The 14,995-nt window shown below is 40.8% G+C and overlaps 3 protein-coding genes across 3 annotated transcripts; 1 reads left to right on the forward strand and 2 right to left on the reverse strand.

Annotated features, from left to right (window-relative positions):
* Positions 1 to 301: 301 nt before the first annotated feature.
* Positions 302 to 2,059, forward strand: SARC_10619 (hypothetical protein; the record flags this gene model as incomplete). The annotated part of the gene is made up of 2 exons (XM_014295330.1): positions 302 to 367; positions 1,879 to 2,059. Coding segments are annotated over 2 exons (247 nt in total), but the record flags the coding sequence as incomplete, so codon positions are not given.
* A 435-nt stretch (positions 2,060 to 2,494) lies between these two features.
* SARC_10620 (hypothetical protein) lies at positions 2,495 to 6,570 on the reverse strand. Its single transcript, XM_014295331.1, has 3 exons — positions 5,257 to 6,570; positions 4,460 to 4,601; positions 2,495 to 3,845 (listed from the first exon to the last, which is right to left on the reverse strand). Exons 1-3 carry the CDS (start codon positions 6,486 to 6,488, stop codon positions 3,300 to 3,302), a joined length of 1,920 nt encoding a protein of 639 aa, XP_014150806.1. The 5' UTR covers positions 6,489 to 6,570; the 3' UTR covers positions 2,495 to 3,299.
* A 1,547-nt stretch (positions 6,571 to 8,117) lies between these two features.
* SARC_10621 (hypothetical protein) lies at positions 8,118 to 10,412 on the reverse strand. The gene has a single exon (XM_014295332.1). It carries the CDS (start codon positions 10,356 to 10,358, stop codon positions 8,487 to 8,489), a length of 1,872 nt encoding a protein of 623 aa, XP_014150807.1. The 5' UTR covers positions 10,359 to 10,412; the 3' UTR covers positions 8,118 to 8,486.
* Between the last annotated feature and the right edge of the window lie 4,583 nt (positions 10,413 to 14,995).

A 14,995-nucleotide genomic window follows, 5' to 3' on the forward strand; every position in this document is an offset into this window, starting at 1 on the left:
TATATATATATTTATTTATATATATATATATATATAAATGGGTGTGTGCTCTTTGTGTGCGAAACGAGTTTTAGTTTACCATTCTTTTGGTATATAGACTATAAGAATTTAATTTAGAATGTATTCATTCTCTACTGGAATATCAGCGTACAACTTAAGCGGGCGTGTATGTCTTAAAATCACCCTATTATCCTACAACCCACACCAAGGTACGCAATATCAGCCCATTCGTGTATGCACTTCCAGCGTCTACTGTTCACTAACTCAATCATCTTTGCTTCTCGTCTGGCTAAAACTGTAGATCCTTTGTGTTCTTCTATGCTATCCTGCTTCATCTGCTGGTACTAGGCACCCTGTATGCCTACAGGTATGTGTGTCTACGTGTTTCTAATTTACCCGTGATCTACGCTCACAACTATACATGTGCTTATACGGCTATACATGTGCTGATACGGCTATACATGTGCTTATACGGCTATACATGTGCTTATACGACTATACATGTGCTTATACGGCTTTATATGTGCTTATACAGCTATACATGTGCTTATACGACTATACATGTGCTTATGCGACTATACATGTGCTCATATGGCTATACATGTGCTTATGCGACTATACATGTGCTTATATGGCTATACATGTGCTTATACGGCTCTTACGCCCGTGCTCTATGCACTTTCCGGTGTAGATGTGTGTCCATAGCTATTGTGAGTTTGCATGTTGCGTATACCAGTGTGTCCCACTGTCCGCAGATGTTGATGTGTGTGCATGGTCACACGTGTTCAGATGATGTATTGACACGTGTCCTCGACGGATACAGAATGATACACACCGACTGTTCTCAGGCAGTGTGTGTTGTGTGAAGCTTGTGTGCATACTGCCTACAGGTGTATGTGCGCGTTGATTCAATCTCTCGGGATGTGAAATGAGACTTCATAGGCCTTCTGCGTCCTTGAGTGCGTCTGTACCAGGGGTTTGCGGCTGCGTTTGTTCGTCACGCATTTGTCTGTACTGAGTATTCCGGTTTATGATTACACTATCGATGATATCCAAAAAAAAATAAGGCAAGCGCCGCAGGCTTTGAGCTTGCAGCTGTGCGTATGAGTACCAATTCTGTCTAACATGCTGCAGTCATACCATGGCTACAACTACCTTAAATACACCCTATACATACCATGGCTACAACCTCCTTAAATACACCCTACGCATATCGGGTCATTGTGCGGAACATAGGGTCATCTTGTTCACATAAACCCACACTCATGCACGTATGCCCCTACACTCTTACTAAGCACTCCATTGCCACCCCGCTTATGGCCAGTCTAGTCGAAACCAGATCTCCGACACACAAGAGTAGTATATATTACTATCTTTTGTTTGTATTTGATTTATTGCAATAGAGTGGTGAGTACGTCCCGCTATTAAACACAGCTTACCCGGTTTGTTTAAGGCTTCTCTCATCCCTTCTGTCCCGTGCATTTGAATACGTTAATTCCTCTCCCCCGCAAGCTTCGAAGCTTCGCTAGCATTCCTTGACTCATCCCGAAGAGTTTTCAGCTAATCCCAGCGCACATAGAGTGATACATACACCTACATACACTCAGCCACAATGCTCTCCACTTATACAAGCTCGCCTGTTTCATTCCGTACCCACTTCACTTATGCAGTCGCTGGTATCTGAAATCTGATACACACATCCTGTTCTTCTCACTCATCTGCAATCAGATACACACATCCTGTTCTTCTCACTCATCTGCAATCTGATACACACATCCTGTTCTTCTCACTCATCTGCAATCTGATACACACATCCTGTTCTTCTCACTCATCTGCAATCTGATACACACGTCCTATTCTCCTCACTCTCACTCACAGCTTTGCCAGCATACCCATGGACGCTTCGGCATGCATGGCAGACTTCCAAACGCACATGCTCACACACGGACACGAACACGGGGGAGGCGAGGAGATGCATGCAGCGACCATTCCCAAAATGATCCCAAATGTGGGCGGGGATCCTGCGGGTGTGGGTGGCGCTGTAGCCGACCATATGTGAGGAATACATGAATAAATAAATAAATAAGGAAAGAGGCGGTGAGAACAGTCTACCAATAGCACAGTGTAACAGTCTACCAATAACACAGTGTAACAGACTACCAATAGCACAGTGTAACAGTCTACCAATAGCACATTGTAACAGTCTACCAATAGCACAGTGTAACCGTCTACCTATAGTACATTGTAACAGTCTACCTATAGCACAGTGTAACCGTCTACCTATAGTACATTGTAACAGTCTACCTATAGCACAGTGTAACAGACTACCAATAGCACAGTGTAACAGTCTACCAATAACACAGTGTAAGTGTAACAGTCTACCAATAACACAGTGTACCGTCTACCAATAGCACAGTGTGCATCCACGCTCGCCAATGACAACAAGTGCTATATGCACGACGCCCTCGCAATCAACCGAAGTTTTGAAAGGTGTACAAATACGAACAAACTAGTTCATCTGAAGACCTGTTAACGATAACGAAACGGGACTCCAGCGATACAATTCATTCATATTTATTTATTTTCGACCCGATATACGTTGCAAATATATATATTAATATTTGAACACAGTTAGAATCTAGTCGCAAATCCGGGCTGTATCGGATAAGATCCGATCTGGTGTCCAAAAACGAAATACAATCTAATGATTACCAGCAACAATGCAGAAAAATGGTCTACAAGTTGTCGAATTGTATCGTGATAGCGTCCTTTTCCTTTTCGTGTGCAATCTAGCACGCTTTATCGACTTTTGACAGCGTAGAGATGCCGCAATCAAGTGCTCCGTTCGGCTCACAGGTCACAGCTTGACCCGAAATCCTGCTTTGAAACAATCCGATGAAGAGAATGGTTATCTTCAGACTCCAAAACAGGTGTTGAGCACCTATGCGTGCAATGTACTACACCAGCTAGCACCCTCGTCCGTGCACCCCAATACTCATCCACAGCCTTCCGCAACAAGGTACTAGTACCTGGTAGTTCATGATTACAATAGTCTGCTCATTAACCAACGCAGGATCTGCACGCAGCCACCCAGCTATATAGAAACACCACGCCTGTCTTGTGCACTCCAGACACTGTTTCGGGAGGGTTGTACGTATCTCAGCCTATCAACAGCCGTTCGGTGGATGTACACTTTCAGAATAGCCGTCCTAATTCATCTGCATAGCTGGCTCAGCATCACACAGTCCGTGACACGCGATCCCGCTATACAACTTCGGAAGTGACTGTGCGAAAGACCGTTAACTCAGCAAGCGCGCTAGTTCAAGTTGATCGACGGTACTGTTTTTACCAGTACACGCCTCTTTAGCCGCAAACGCCGTGGAATCATCCTTACGCACACCGTCCCTAACCATCTCCCTTAATAAATCACAAGCAACCTCAGGCATGCTGCCATGCACACACAGCCAGAGCGCCGTATTATACACAACGGTATCAGCCTTGATGCCCTTTCCTTGCATCTCTTTCAGCAGCTCTATACCTTTTGCATGCCACTTCACTGCATTACAAGCGAATATGGCCGCGTTATAGGTGATCACATTGGGCTCGAGGCCTTTCGTCTCCATCTCAAGCAGAAGTTCTACAGCTTTCGCTGATTTTCTTGACACCCCGCACGCGGCTATAGCCACGTTGTACGTGATTGTATTGGGTGCTATCTGAGCCTCCTGCATCTCTGCGAATAGTGCCAGCGCTTCCTCCGTCTTTCTTGCCTTCCCATTAGCTGATATGGCTCCGTTGTATGTCTTCACATTTGGTGTGAGGTTTGCCTGGACCATGCGCCTCAGTATCTGATGATGGCGATACCATATACCAAGGGGCAATGAGATAGATGGGGGCAGGTTTGTGGGTTGGTCCACGGTGTATTGCGGAGGGACGTGTGTATTTTACCACAAGAAGAAGTGTATGCGACAAACTTAAAACTTAAGAAATAGTATTGAACGTTTTGTGTGAATGTATACTTCCTATAATACTGTAAACTGCTTTTGAACCCGGCGTCAATCGCTCTTGTTACTCGTAACATCTCTAACGTTCAAAGCGTTCAGGTCAGTTATAAAACCTAGCAATGACAGCGCTGTATAAGCACATCTATATAAGATTCAAAGTCCAACGATACAAATCAGTTCATAATGAGCACTTATTGAACATCTTCCAGCAGGTATGCTGGCGGGGTAAGTCCATTCAATCGGATCACTCATACTTGACTGTCCGAAAAGTCTGTCAGTGCTCAACTATAACAGTCCGCATCCAACTAATCACTCCCCACATTGCACATCTCAACTGGCCCTTCTGCACGCCCATCCTAGAAAAAAATACTCGAGCTGAATAATAAATGTAGTTAAGAAACGTCGCAAGCGTATCCGAGACACACACCGATGGTGCCCCGGAGGCAGTATGAACGTACCTGAGATGCCTGGTCCCCCTGCTTGGCCTTCTCACAGGCAGATATCGCAGAGTTATAAGTAATCACATCCGCGGCGATGTTACGTTCCTCCATCTCTGTTAAAAGTTCAAGGGCCTTGGCTGTGTGCTCGGGCTTGTTGAAGCTGCAACTCGTGAAGAAGAGACAGCACACTTTAGCGATGAACTCGCCAAATGGCATGTGCTAACCTACAAACCTTGAGTTATTTTTTGCGATCCGGGTGATATATGATGCACAAGCGGGGTAAAAAAAGGTGCCACGTTGATGCTACTATGTACATAATCGGTGTCACAACGAACCGTATGCTCATGTTTACTAGCACGTATCATGCACACGAATTTTTATAAATGTGAATGCAAGCATACATAGACGTATAAAACCATGCATATACATGCTCTATACTTTTGTAGGTATCTACGATCATATGTATACTTCTGAAATTAGAATGCGTTCAAGTGTATGGTATGTGGAACAAGATTTGTGTGCACAAATATGAAAGCCCGTTCAAAGAAAGTGCTATACGTACACCCAGGATGTGTGTTTTATGGAATACGTGTGTTTATGTTCGTTAAAAATATGCTTATACATGCTTTATAATACATGCAATTTCGCCTGCACGGGTGCAAATACCTACATATATATATGCAACTATGTGTTAGTATTTGCATATGCGCCAATCATTATCTACGTGCGTGAATCTACAGTAATACATACGCATATACACGTGAAGCAATCGATATACATCTTCATATATCAGTAAATCCAACTAAATACTATACCTTGCCATGGTCGATGTGTAGTGTACAGCCGTCATCTCCCTGCCATTCTTCCGGAGCGCATCCAGCACTTCTAGACATGAGTCCGGCTTCTTAGCATGTTTGAAGATATTAATAGCCGTTAATCCGTCCTCGCTGCTTATTTTTCCACTTTTTAACTCGTTCTCAGCCGCTTCCACGGCACTCCTGTAGCTCTTGCTCTCCCTTGCCTTGTAGAATAGATGGCGTAGCTGGGACAGTTCACTTCTTCGGGCTGGTAGGTATTTCCCATCCCTCTCGTTGTTTTTCTGCATCATCTCTGCTTTCCTCGCCCGACTCGCCATCTTGGCCTGTTTGTGTTTTCTGCTTTTGGCGTTCATGCCTGTGCTTGTATCGGAGTGCTTTGCCGACGATACCTGAACCATGTTCTCTCCGCTGGTGTATGTGGATGGCTGTACAGGCTGTGTATTGTTTTCTTGTGTCCTATTCTGTTCATGTCCGTTGCTTGCCGCATGTGCGCTAGATTTTTTAATTGAAGCCGATGCCTCCTTATTATCCTGATGCAGAAAAGTATCGCGTTCTCCTGGTGCACGACGAGGCGTACGCACACTCATACTATTTGCACCACTACTAACCCCTGCCTCCGTTGCAGTCAAGTTGTTTAATGCAGTAGTGGATTCTTGTACAGCACCACCTTTAGCTCGCAAAGTCGCTAATTCCAATCGCAGTGCAGCGTTTTCTAAGCGCAGTGATTGGACATTGTTATGAGCACGTGGTTTCCGAACCGTTTTAGAAGGCTGTGCACCTGTACTAGTGACAGTTGTATCTGTACTTTCATCGCGAGTCTTACGCTTGCCCTGCGAGCGCTTTGAAGCAACTTTTGTACTGTCTACTTGCAAAATTTGAGTTGTTGAAGAACTAGTTGATGAAGTACTATCGCGAAATGTTTCATTACCGTCTTCCTGGAGTGAACGTCCACGTGTTGAGCGGTCACTTTCAAGCCTTTCATTGACAATATCTGTATTTACAGTATCTGTATTCCTCGATACTACAGAAGGTGTGTCATTATTTGTGGTAGATGTGGCATGCCTTTGGAACGTAGTAGCACTTTGCAGACAAGGTGTTTCGTGATGTAGGCATCTCGATGGTGTAAAGTGCGTTGGCGAACTCCATAACTTACCCTGCTTCATGGATAACAGCTTCACATTGTTCGACAAATACCGAGCCACAGGCAGTACTTTGGATCTCAACATCATCAAGAAGTATCTCCGCTATTGTCTATTGCATTTATATGACACTATGTAGGGCAGATTGGTTCTGGTTAGTGCACATCTGTTCTGTATCATATGTACAAATTATAATAAAGGTCAAATGTGTGCCCTGTGCAATCTTCAAAAAGGCTTGTGCGCGCTAAAATATACTTTTACTCCGCGTTTATCGTGCTGGGGATGTATTTAGTCAATATAAATAAACAAATAAATATGTCCTTCATGTCCTTCGGACGTCCGTTCAGCAATATTTGATTTTTATTTACATATTTTATCTCTGCTTCTCTAGGTAGAGACGCACTCTCTCTCAACTAGAGTAGAGAGTGAGGTACATACATACGTATTTTTATATGCAAACAAAAATGGTGCATGCTGCACCACCTATGTATCATGTATTTGTGACTCTTGTGTTGAATTCTGTCGTACCCTCCAGCGAAATGTGCAGATGACATGTTTTCTACGCTATGGTAAGCACGCAACCCAGCGCGTGCTACGATATACCTTAGAATATATAGCGGCAGTGTTGGCAGTCCAATACCTGTCTCTTTCGGTACGTTGTTTACTAAAAATCTATTTGACACGTAAGTTTCCTCGCCAATAAATACAGCTGACTGTTTCTAGAGAAGAAGCATATGGCTTGGTACCAAAGTACAACTCGGTCTGGTTCCATACCATCGCCTGAAGCACAATCACAATTTGATATTGACATCGTCGCAAATGTATTTTTATGCTGCCTACTAAGTTGAAGGATCGACCAATTCATATCTCCTGCTTAGTACTAAATGTAGTGCTAATGAAGCTGCGATACAAACGAGTCTTGGTAGCCATTTGTTGACCACTGTTGCCACTATTGCGTTCAAAATTCGTTTGCAGTGGTAGTTCTCCAGAGCCCTTGAAATGAAACTACTTGTCCTTGTTGTGGAACAGTCGAGACAGTTAAGATTATAGCAACGCACGCAAAGACTCGAAGGTGAGGCAGTTCGAGTATGAGTCCGACTTTGGTCAATAACATGCTTTAAAGTGTGATGAGATTCATTATATTCTACGGTGAACTGCGACGAGCGTATTGCGTGGTTTTAATCCCTGTACACTGCGTGTGAATAGTTATACGACCAAGCCGTGTAGGTTTTAGGATTTTCCGTACGCTGCGTGTGAATAGTTATATCACCAAGCCATGTAGGTTTTAGGATTTTCTGTACACTGCGTGTGAATAGTTATATCACCAAGCCATGTAGGTTTTAGAGTTTTCCAGCTCTCCCACTATTCGGTCTTGGCATGTCCAAATAGTAAGTAATATGTCCAGACGCGCCCATTGCATCCATGAAACTATTTTGAGTGTCTACAAGGGGAAGTATCAAAGGATGGAGTCTATAAATGTTGCTGGATTGTTTCTTACTAGATATAGCCAATTCTCGGGCGATAGTTATAAACGGCGAGGTTGTTGCAATGCATTTGTACTTGGTGCTTGTTTACATAGCGCTTATGCGAGTAAAACTAGATGTATGCTTGATATATACACACGTGTATGTATTGTTAGGACAAATGTTTAAACCATGTTATATAGCTATGATCTTAGTCCTAATGCTATGCACCCAAAACCTGAAATGAAGATTGTGCGTTTTAAAGTATATTTTAACTGTGTGCCTTGGTAAAATCTGGTCTGCAAAATACGGTAAGATTATATGGAGTCGATGTAATCCTACCGTAGTAGAATCGTACCAATCTATGGTAGTATTATTGTATGAATGTCCATATTTATGCCTGTATGTGTGTCTGTAGCTACTACATTATTTAGTTTCCGGAATCAAACCTATAACTATAAATATTATAAATGCCAGACCATGAAAGTGACAACACATTACTAGTAGTAAATGAAATTATTCTAATTTTTTGTTTGGACATATGAACTACGGTACATTTGCTAATTGGTATATATATATATATAACTATTGAAGAGCGATGCCTTGTTTGCATATCCTCCATAATTTAGACGACAACTACATGATCCGCATTACTGATTTTCTCAGTTGGTTTCATGTCTGTTCGTGTGTCCACTTCTTCATCATCTGATCCAAGATATAGCTGATCATTCTTGCCGTCGCCTAATCTATCCAAGATTTTCTCATTGAGAGACTTCTTCTTTGCCTCAGTAGCTTCCTTGACTGCTCTCTTCGCGTCCTTAGCAGCCGTTCTGGCCTCCATCTTAGAATGGTACCTCTGCAACCAGGCAGGCTCTGTATGCATCCACTCTGGCATCCAATCGAACGACAATAGCCAACTTGGCAGCCATTCGGGTTTGTGCTCGCGCAGTTGGAAAACAACCACGAAGAACACGATTACCAGACAAACGGGCACTAAAACGCCAACCATTACCTGCCAACCGGCTAATGATAGCCCTAGCAAAGCCAATGGAATGAGGAAGAAGGCAACAATAATATAGAAAATGGCAAACCATCTGTGGTTGGCAGTGATATTTCCCATACCGCGAGCCATCGCCAAGGGGATACTTCGCATAAAAGGAATAGGGTACCAAATGATGATGCCGAAAACGTTGAAGTAGACGTGTGTAAAAGCCAGAATGAGTCCTACTGTGACATCTGGAGACGACAGAGCTGACAACATCCCAGTGATTGTTGTACCAATATTAGCTCCAAGTGTGACGGGGAACATTTTCTCCAGCTTCAAAGCACCTAGACCCACCAGGGGTGTGAGTGTTGAAGTGGTAATAGACGAAGACTGGACAAGCACCGTGAGAACGGCACCCACGAGAATAAGTACGTAGCCAGACAATACGTCCCATCTACCGGGGAATGAGAGATTGATAGCCTTGAACAGCACTTTAGACAGAGGACCGTTGAAAATGGATTGAAGTACCTTTACGAGTACATAAAGACAAACCATCATTTGGACTAGGGCCCAAAGCAGCAGTGTGGAGCCAACCGCCACATCTGACCAGCTATTCTCTTGAGGGCAATACACAAACCATGTTGAATCGTCCGGGCAGTACTTCCAGGACACCATAGATTGGGTTGATAGTGCGTCTACTTCCTCTTCAGTTTGTGCTGCAGCGATACTCTCGATCAGATCCTTGTTCACACGGATAATTCGGTTGGTGACTGGTTTGGTGACCGTTTTAAGGAAATTCAGATCATCAGCTCCTTCGATACTTCCCATAGATTCAACAGTGACGTTTGAGATTTTCTCAAGCACTTGTGTGGCCGCCTCCAGGGGCAGCATGATCAATACTGATAAGAAATTAAACATATCATGGACAGTGGCGCCAGCAAAAGCGCGTCTAAATTGATTCACATCACCAATCTGACCCATAGAGACGATTGTATTTGTAACAGATGTGCCGATGTTGCATCCCATGATCATGTAAACAGCCTGGTCAATCTGCAACAAACCAGATGCTGTCATAGAAATGATGATACTGGTCGAAGTACTGGAACTCTGCACGAGCACGGTGGTCAAGATACCGACTACAAGGCCGGCGATAGGATTATTGAATACGTCTGATTGACGGAAAACCTTTCCAGCTTGTGTACCGCCCAGGACTTGGAAAGCTGATCCAAGTAGATCCAGAGAGATGATGAAGACATACAGTGCGAATAGCACGACAAGCAGTTTCATGGACATGTAAAATGCCGTCCAAAGTTTTTGTTTGCCATTCATGTCTCCCAATTTCATGCCCGAATCAACGAAAACATGATTCCACACATCCTCAGATACAACTACATTTTTCGACGAATCATAATTCTCCAGCTGTTCTGCACTACCGACATTAACGGTATCGCCGGTGGCGATGCCAATGCTCACCTCTCCTTCCTTCTTCTCATTTAGGTCGACTTCGTTCATTTTGACAGAGTTTGTGTTCTAATCTAAATGCTAGTTGAGCAGTTGAGATATAGCTGTGATGAATATGATATTTCGTTATATCATCGATGCTATCTTATACTTACGTGAAATCTTGAAAATTTGAGAAATCTTTTCCTGCTGACGGCGTCCACACTCCCCACTCCACGTTTAGCCTCCCAAATGTATTTATTTTAGGCTATGCTCCACAGTCCACACACCACACAAAAACACACAAAAAAGCACATTATTTATTTTTGCACTGTACAGTACATTTTTTTTTAAATAAATAAACCCTAAACCCTTGTTGTACACACAACCACACAACTGACAAAAATGAGGACTCAACTCCGTGTCACTCACACGTGAGTACAACGATAATTTTCAAATATAATTTAATATTGTGTAAATAGCGAATATAGAGGGCTAGTTTTCGTTTCTGATATTGTTTTTATTATAACATATAGCGTGTGGCCGTAATCGATATCCATTGGTGCTCCCAATGTGATAAATCAAAAAAAATAAAATTGTAAAACACAATACCTCTCCCCAGCTCACACACACTCTCCATCACCAAACACATCAGAGTTTGGAGTTCAGACTGTTGAGACTCTCAGAGTAGAGTGAGACTCCAGGCCCCAGGGTCCTGAGCTAAGCTTATTACGTTATGGGGTACGGAATAGAAGCTTAACGTAAACGCATATTTATACAATTTTTTAAATGTTAAAACGGTTATAATGTATTCAGAACGGCCTACCTAAGTTAAATTTATAGGACTAGCTCGTATGGTGAAATATGTATACACTTAAATGTTTGGAACTGCAAGGTGCATCTGTGAGAATATAAAGGACTTTATATTGTAAAAAGGCTTAACGTAAATGTATATTTATTCGATTTTTGCATATACGTTTATTCAAAATAAAAATACGCATATATTGGTCGTGATTATATAACTTTTCATTTTGAAAAAACGACCATGCACATTATGCGACAGGCTATCAGCACATGCCAACAAGTCCAAACGGCAAACAGTGCTAAAACATGACAGTACTGAGACCTGAGGGCAGCTGAGTAGCGAGTACAATGAAGTAGTTGTTGTTGTGTTTTTTTTGTTTTTTTCAACACTACAAAATTTGAACTTCTGATTTTCTTGCGGTTTGTTTTACCTTTTTTATTTAAATAAATATTACAATGATAAACCAAAATTTGTGATTTGTAAAAAAAGGAAACTGAAGAAAATAATCCGCGTGATGGGTATATAATTTTATTTACAAAATTCTAATAACTTTTTTTCTGGTCAAATCAAACTTCACTATGTACTCTACAACTAAATAAATAGTACATAAATACCCTCTACTGTTTTAGATGGATCATGAAGGTTATACCGATAATCGATGCCAATAAATATAAATATAATAATTTTGTGCTCAAAATGTTGTCCTTCCAGGGGGCAGACAAGGCTCAGGCGCTCAGCCACTCAGCCAGTGACCTGTCAGCCTGTTCAAGGCTTCTACAACAGAACAAAGCCGCAGTTCGCCCTAGGCCTAAATACCTGTGAACTGCCTGCGAGTATAATCAATTCTTGAATTTTCAATTTTGATGGCCCGGCTTCAAGGTCACTCTCTCTAATGAGTAAAGACCTTTATTTTTAATAAAAAAATACAAAGTAATAGATATTTGTACATATTTATTTTCGAATTGTCATTATCGTAAATAGTATTTAGTGAACTGTAGACTGTAATTATTTAGCGTGTATAAAACAGATAACTGTAGACTGTAGTGTAGACCTATCTAGCTAACGTCAAAAAGTTTTACGTTAGAAACTGTTTATAATACAAAAAAAAACTGTCAACGTTCAATGTTTACACACTATACACAACTACCGATATTGATTAGGTGTAATTTTCTAGGTCATATATTATGTCCTAAATTTTCATCTAGCAAATATATTTATATATATTACAAATGTCTAATAGCAATTAGCAAGTATACGTGACGGTTTTTCATTGGTTAATTTTAGTTATATAGTACATTTCGCTGAGTATAGGTGCAGTTCAGAAGTGCAAAATCCTTAATTGGAAAAAACAACGGTTAACGTTAAACCGTATAACTTATTACGTTCGCTATGTAGTCTACTGTAGAGCTAGCCTCATAACGTTATGGCTATACAGCATAGAAATTGAACGGAAACGCATATTTATTCGTTTTGTAAATGTTTTAACGTTTTCAGAGGTCTAAACAAGCAACAAAATTCTCAATTTTGCACATGGCAAGTTGGCATATACACCTTTTTCCAACGAAATGGACTACATCAGCTATATGGACCAATGAAAAAGCGATATACTGTTTGTGATTTCGTAGCAACTGCAACGGTCGGCCGGTCCGATCAACTGTCAGCGGATTATCACAAGGTAAATACGGTAGTATATATTTTGTCTATTTAGCACCCGTAAAACAGACACATACTACACTTGTGAAATATAATTACATATTGGCAGTCTGGCATGATTGAAATATAGGTCAAATTTGATGCCTTGATATATGCACCCTATAAATTTACATAGGGCTATTTACAGTATAAATGTTGAACGGAAACGCATATTTATTCAATTTTAAAACGTTTGAACGGGAAACGGATTGAGGTTAGTTGTAGAGTGTAGACTGTAGACTGTAGAGTGTAGACTGTAGACTGTAGAATGTAGATTGTAGACCTGGTGGCTGGTAGTAGACAGTACATAAAGTGTATTTCTTTTTTTAAATCTGTAGTCAGGGTAGACTGTACTGTATTTTTAAAAAATACTGTAGGATGTAGCCTCTTGTGTAGTTTAATTTTGATGTCTGTTGATGTCTTGAATACTCTTGATGAGAAAAAGTGAACTTGACATATATTTATATATGTTTTTACAAAAAACAAAATATATTTCGAAATCCACAGGGGAAAGATTATGGTCCACCCCAGGACCCAGAGAATACTGAACAGTTTAGATAGTTTTTGTGTATAGAAACCAATAGAAACACGCACGTGGCCTGCGTGGCAGATATCCATTCTATCTAAATTCCTGATGTATCTACTTTTAAAAAATACCAATCTGAAGTCACTTCCCAAGTTCCCTCTTCGCTTCTCTAACCGACCCAAAGGGCCAAATGATCAAGCAAACTTCCAATTTTTGTATTTACACTATTTTTTTTTTAAAACAATAGGTGCATCTCAGGCCCGTCAAGGGCTGTCTATGGTAAAAAATATGCGTTCAGATTTATGTTCGGAATATGTTCGGATTTTGGGGGGGTAAGCATGTCTCTTAATCGTGCCCAAGATGAATTTTCAGACTATTCCTTTTTAAAAAGTGGACAAAATTTGTTTACGTACTATCAGTCACAAAGCTGGTGTGAAAACGAACTAATTCCCCAGACTTTATAATACGTATTTAAACCTCAAAAGTGAGTTTACGTAGAAACAAATCCGAATCACGTAAGTCCGATTCGAACGTAAAATTTCTTAGAGATACATGCGATGTCGTCGAGAGAAATCAAATTGCTCCTTTTGATAATTTTAAAATTATCCCTCACCCATTGGTGTAACGAAACATCGAACATCAATCCGAACATCCATCGTTTTGTTTAGTTTTTTTGTTTGTTTTATTTATATCACATCATAATGATCATATTCATCAAAATGTAGAAGTATTTTTATTCACACATTTCCGACTTTTCAACTATTAAAGGGCAGGTACATAGTATACATACAAACAAAGTAACGGATCAAGATTTTTTGTGAAAATTATTTTACTACTACTGACTATTTTAGAAGGCTAGGACGATATAAAAAGCAACAGCCCATTTTTTTATATTATATTTTTATTTGACATTTCAATGTTTTTTAAAATACCCTTGTATGTATTTTAAAAAAAACCAAAAGGTCATAGAAAACAATTCTTACTCCATCAGATATTAGAAACAATTAAAAATTACAACGTTTGGCAGATATAGTCTACGATTGGATTAAAACTACGCACCTTTCCGAGATTTTATCAAAAAGTCTAATGGAATTTAAATATCAAAACATACTGATCACCAATCAAAAGACAATTTAACCACATTAGGACCTGTGAATTTTGAACATACTGCGTGTGGACTGCGTTCGCGTCGTCCGTGCAACCTTGCCCCTGTGAGTCTAACCTCAAACCGTTTTCCGTAAAAAAAAACTTTTATAAATCGAATAAATATTCCAATGCGGTTTTTTGTATGCTCATAGGTGCAACAGGCGGGTCTAAACATTTAAATGTGTACCATTTTCACCTTACGAACCCGTCCTACACAAGAACTTGGGTAGGCTCTTCTGATCACATTATAACCGTTGTAACGTGTTTAAAAATTGAATAAATATGCGTTTACGTTCAACTTCTATCCCGTACCCCCATACCGTTTTGAGCTTAGCTGAGAGTCTGTAACTGTCGGTGAGATGCCAGAGTCTGAGATTGACACTGTTAGTCTGTTACTTTAGTCTGTGGGGCGTGGAACATACATACACACGCACACACACACACACACACACGCACACACACACACATACACACAAACACACACACACACACACACATATATATATATATTATTTTATATATATTATATATAAATATATA

Source organism: Sphaeroforma arctica (assembly GCF_001186125.1).
Source record: "Sphaeroforma arctica JP610 unplaced genomic scaffold supercont1.1326, whole genome shotgun sequence".
In the NCBI taxonomy this organism is placed as follows: domain Eukaryota; class Ichthyosporea; order Ichthyophonida; genus Sphaeroforma; species Sphaeroforma arctica.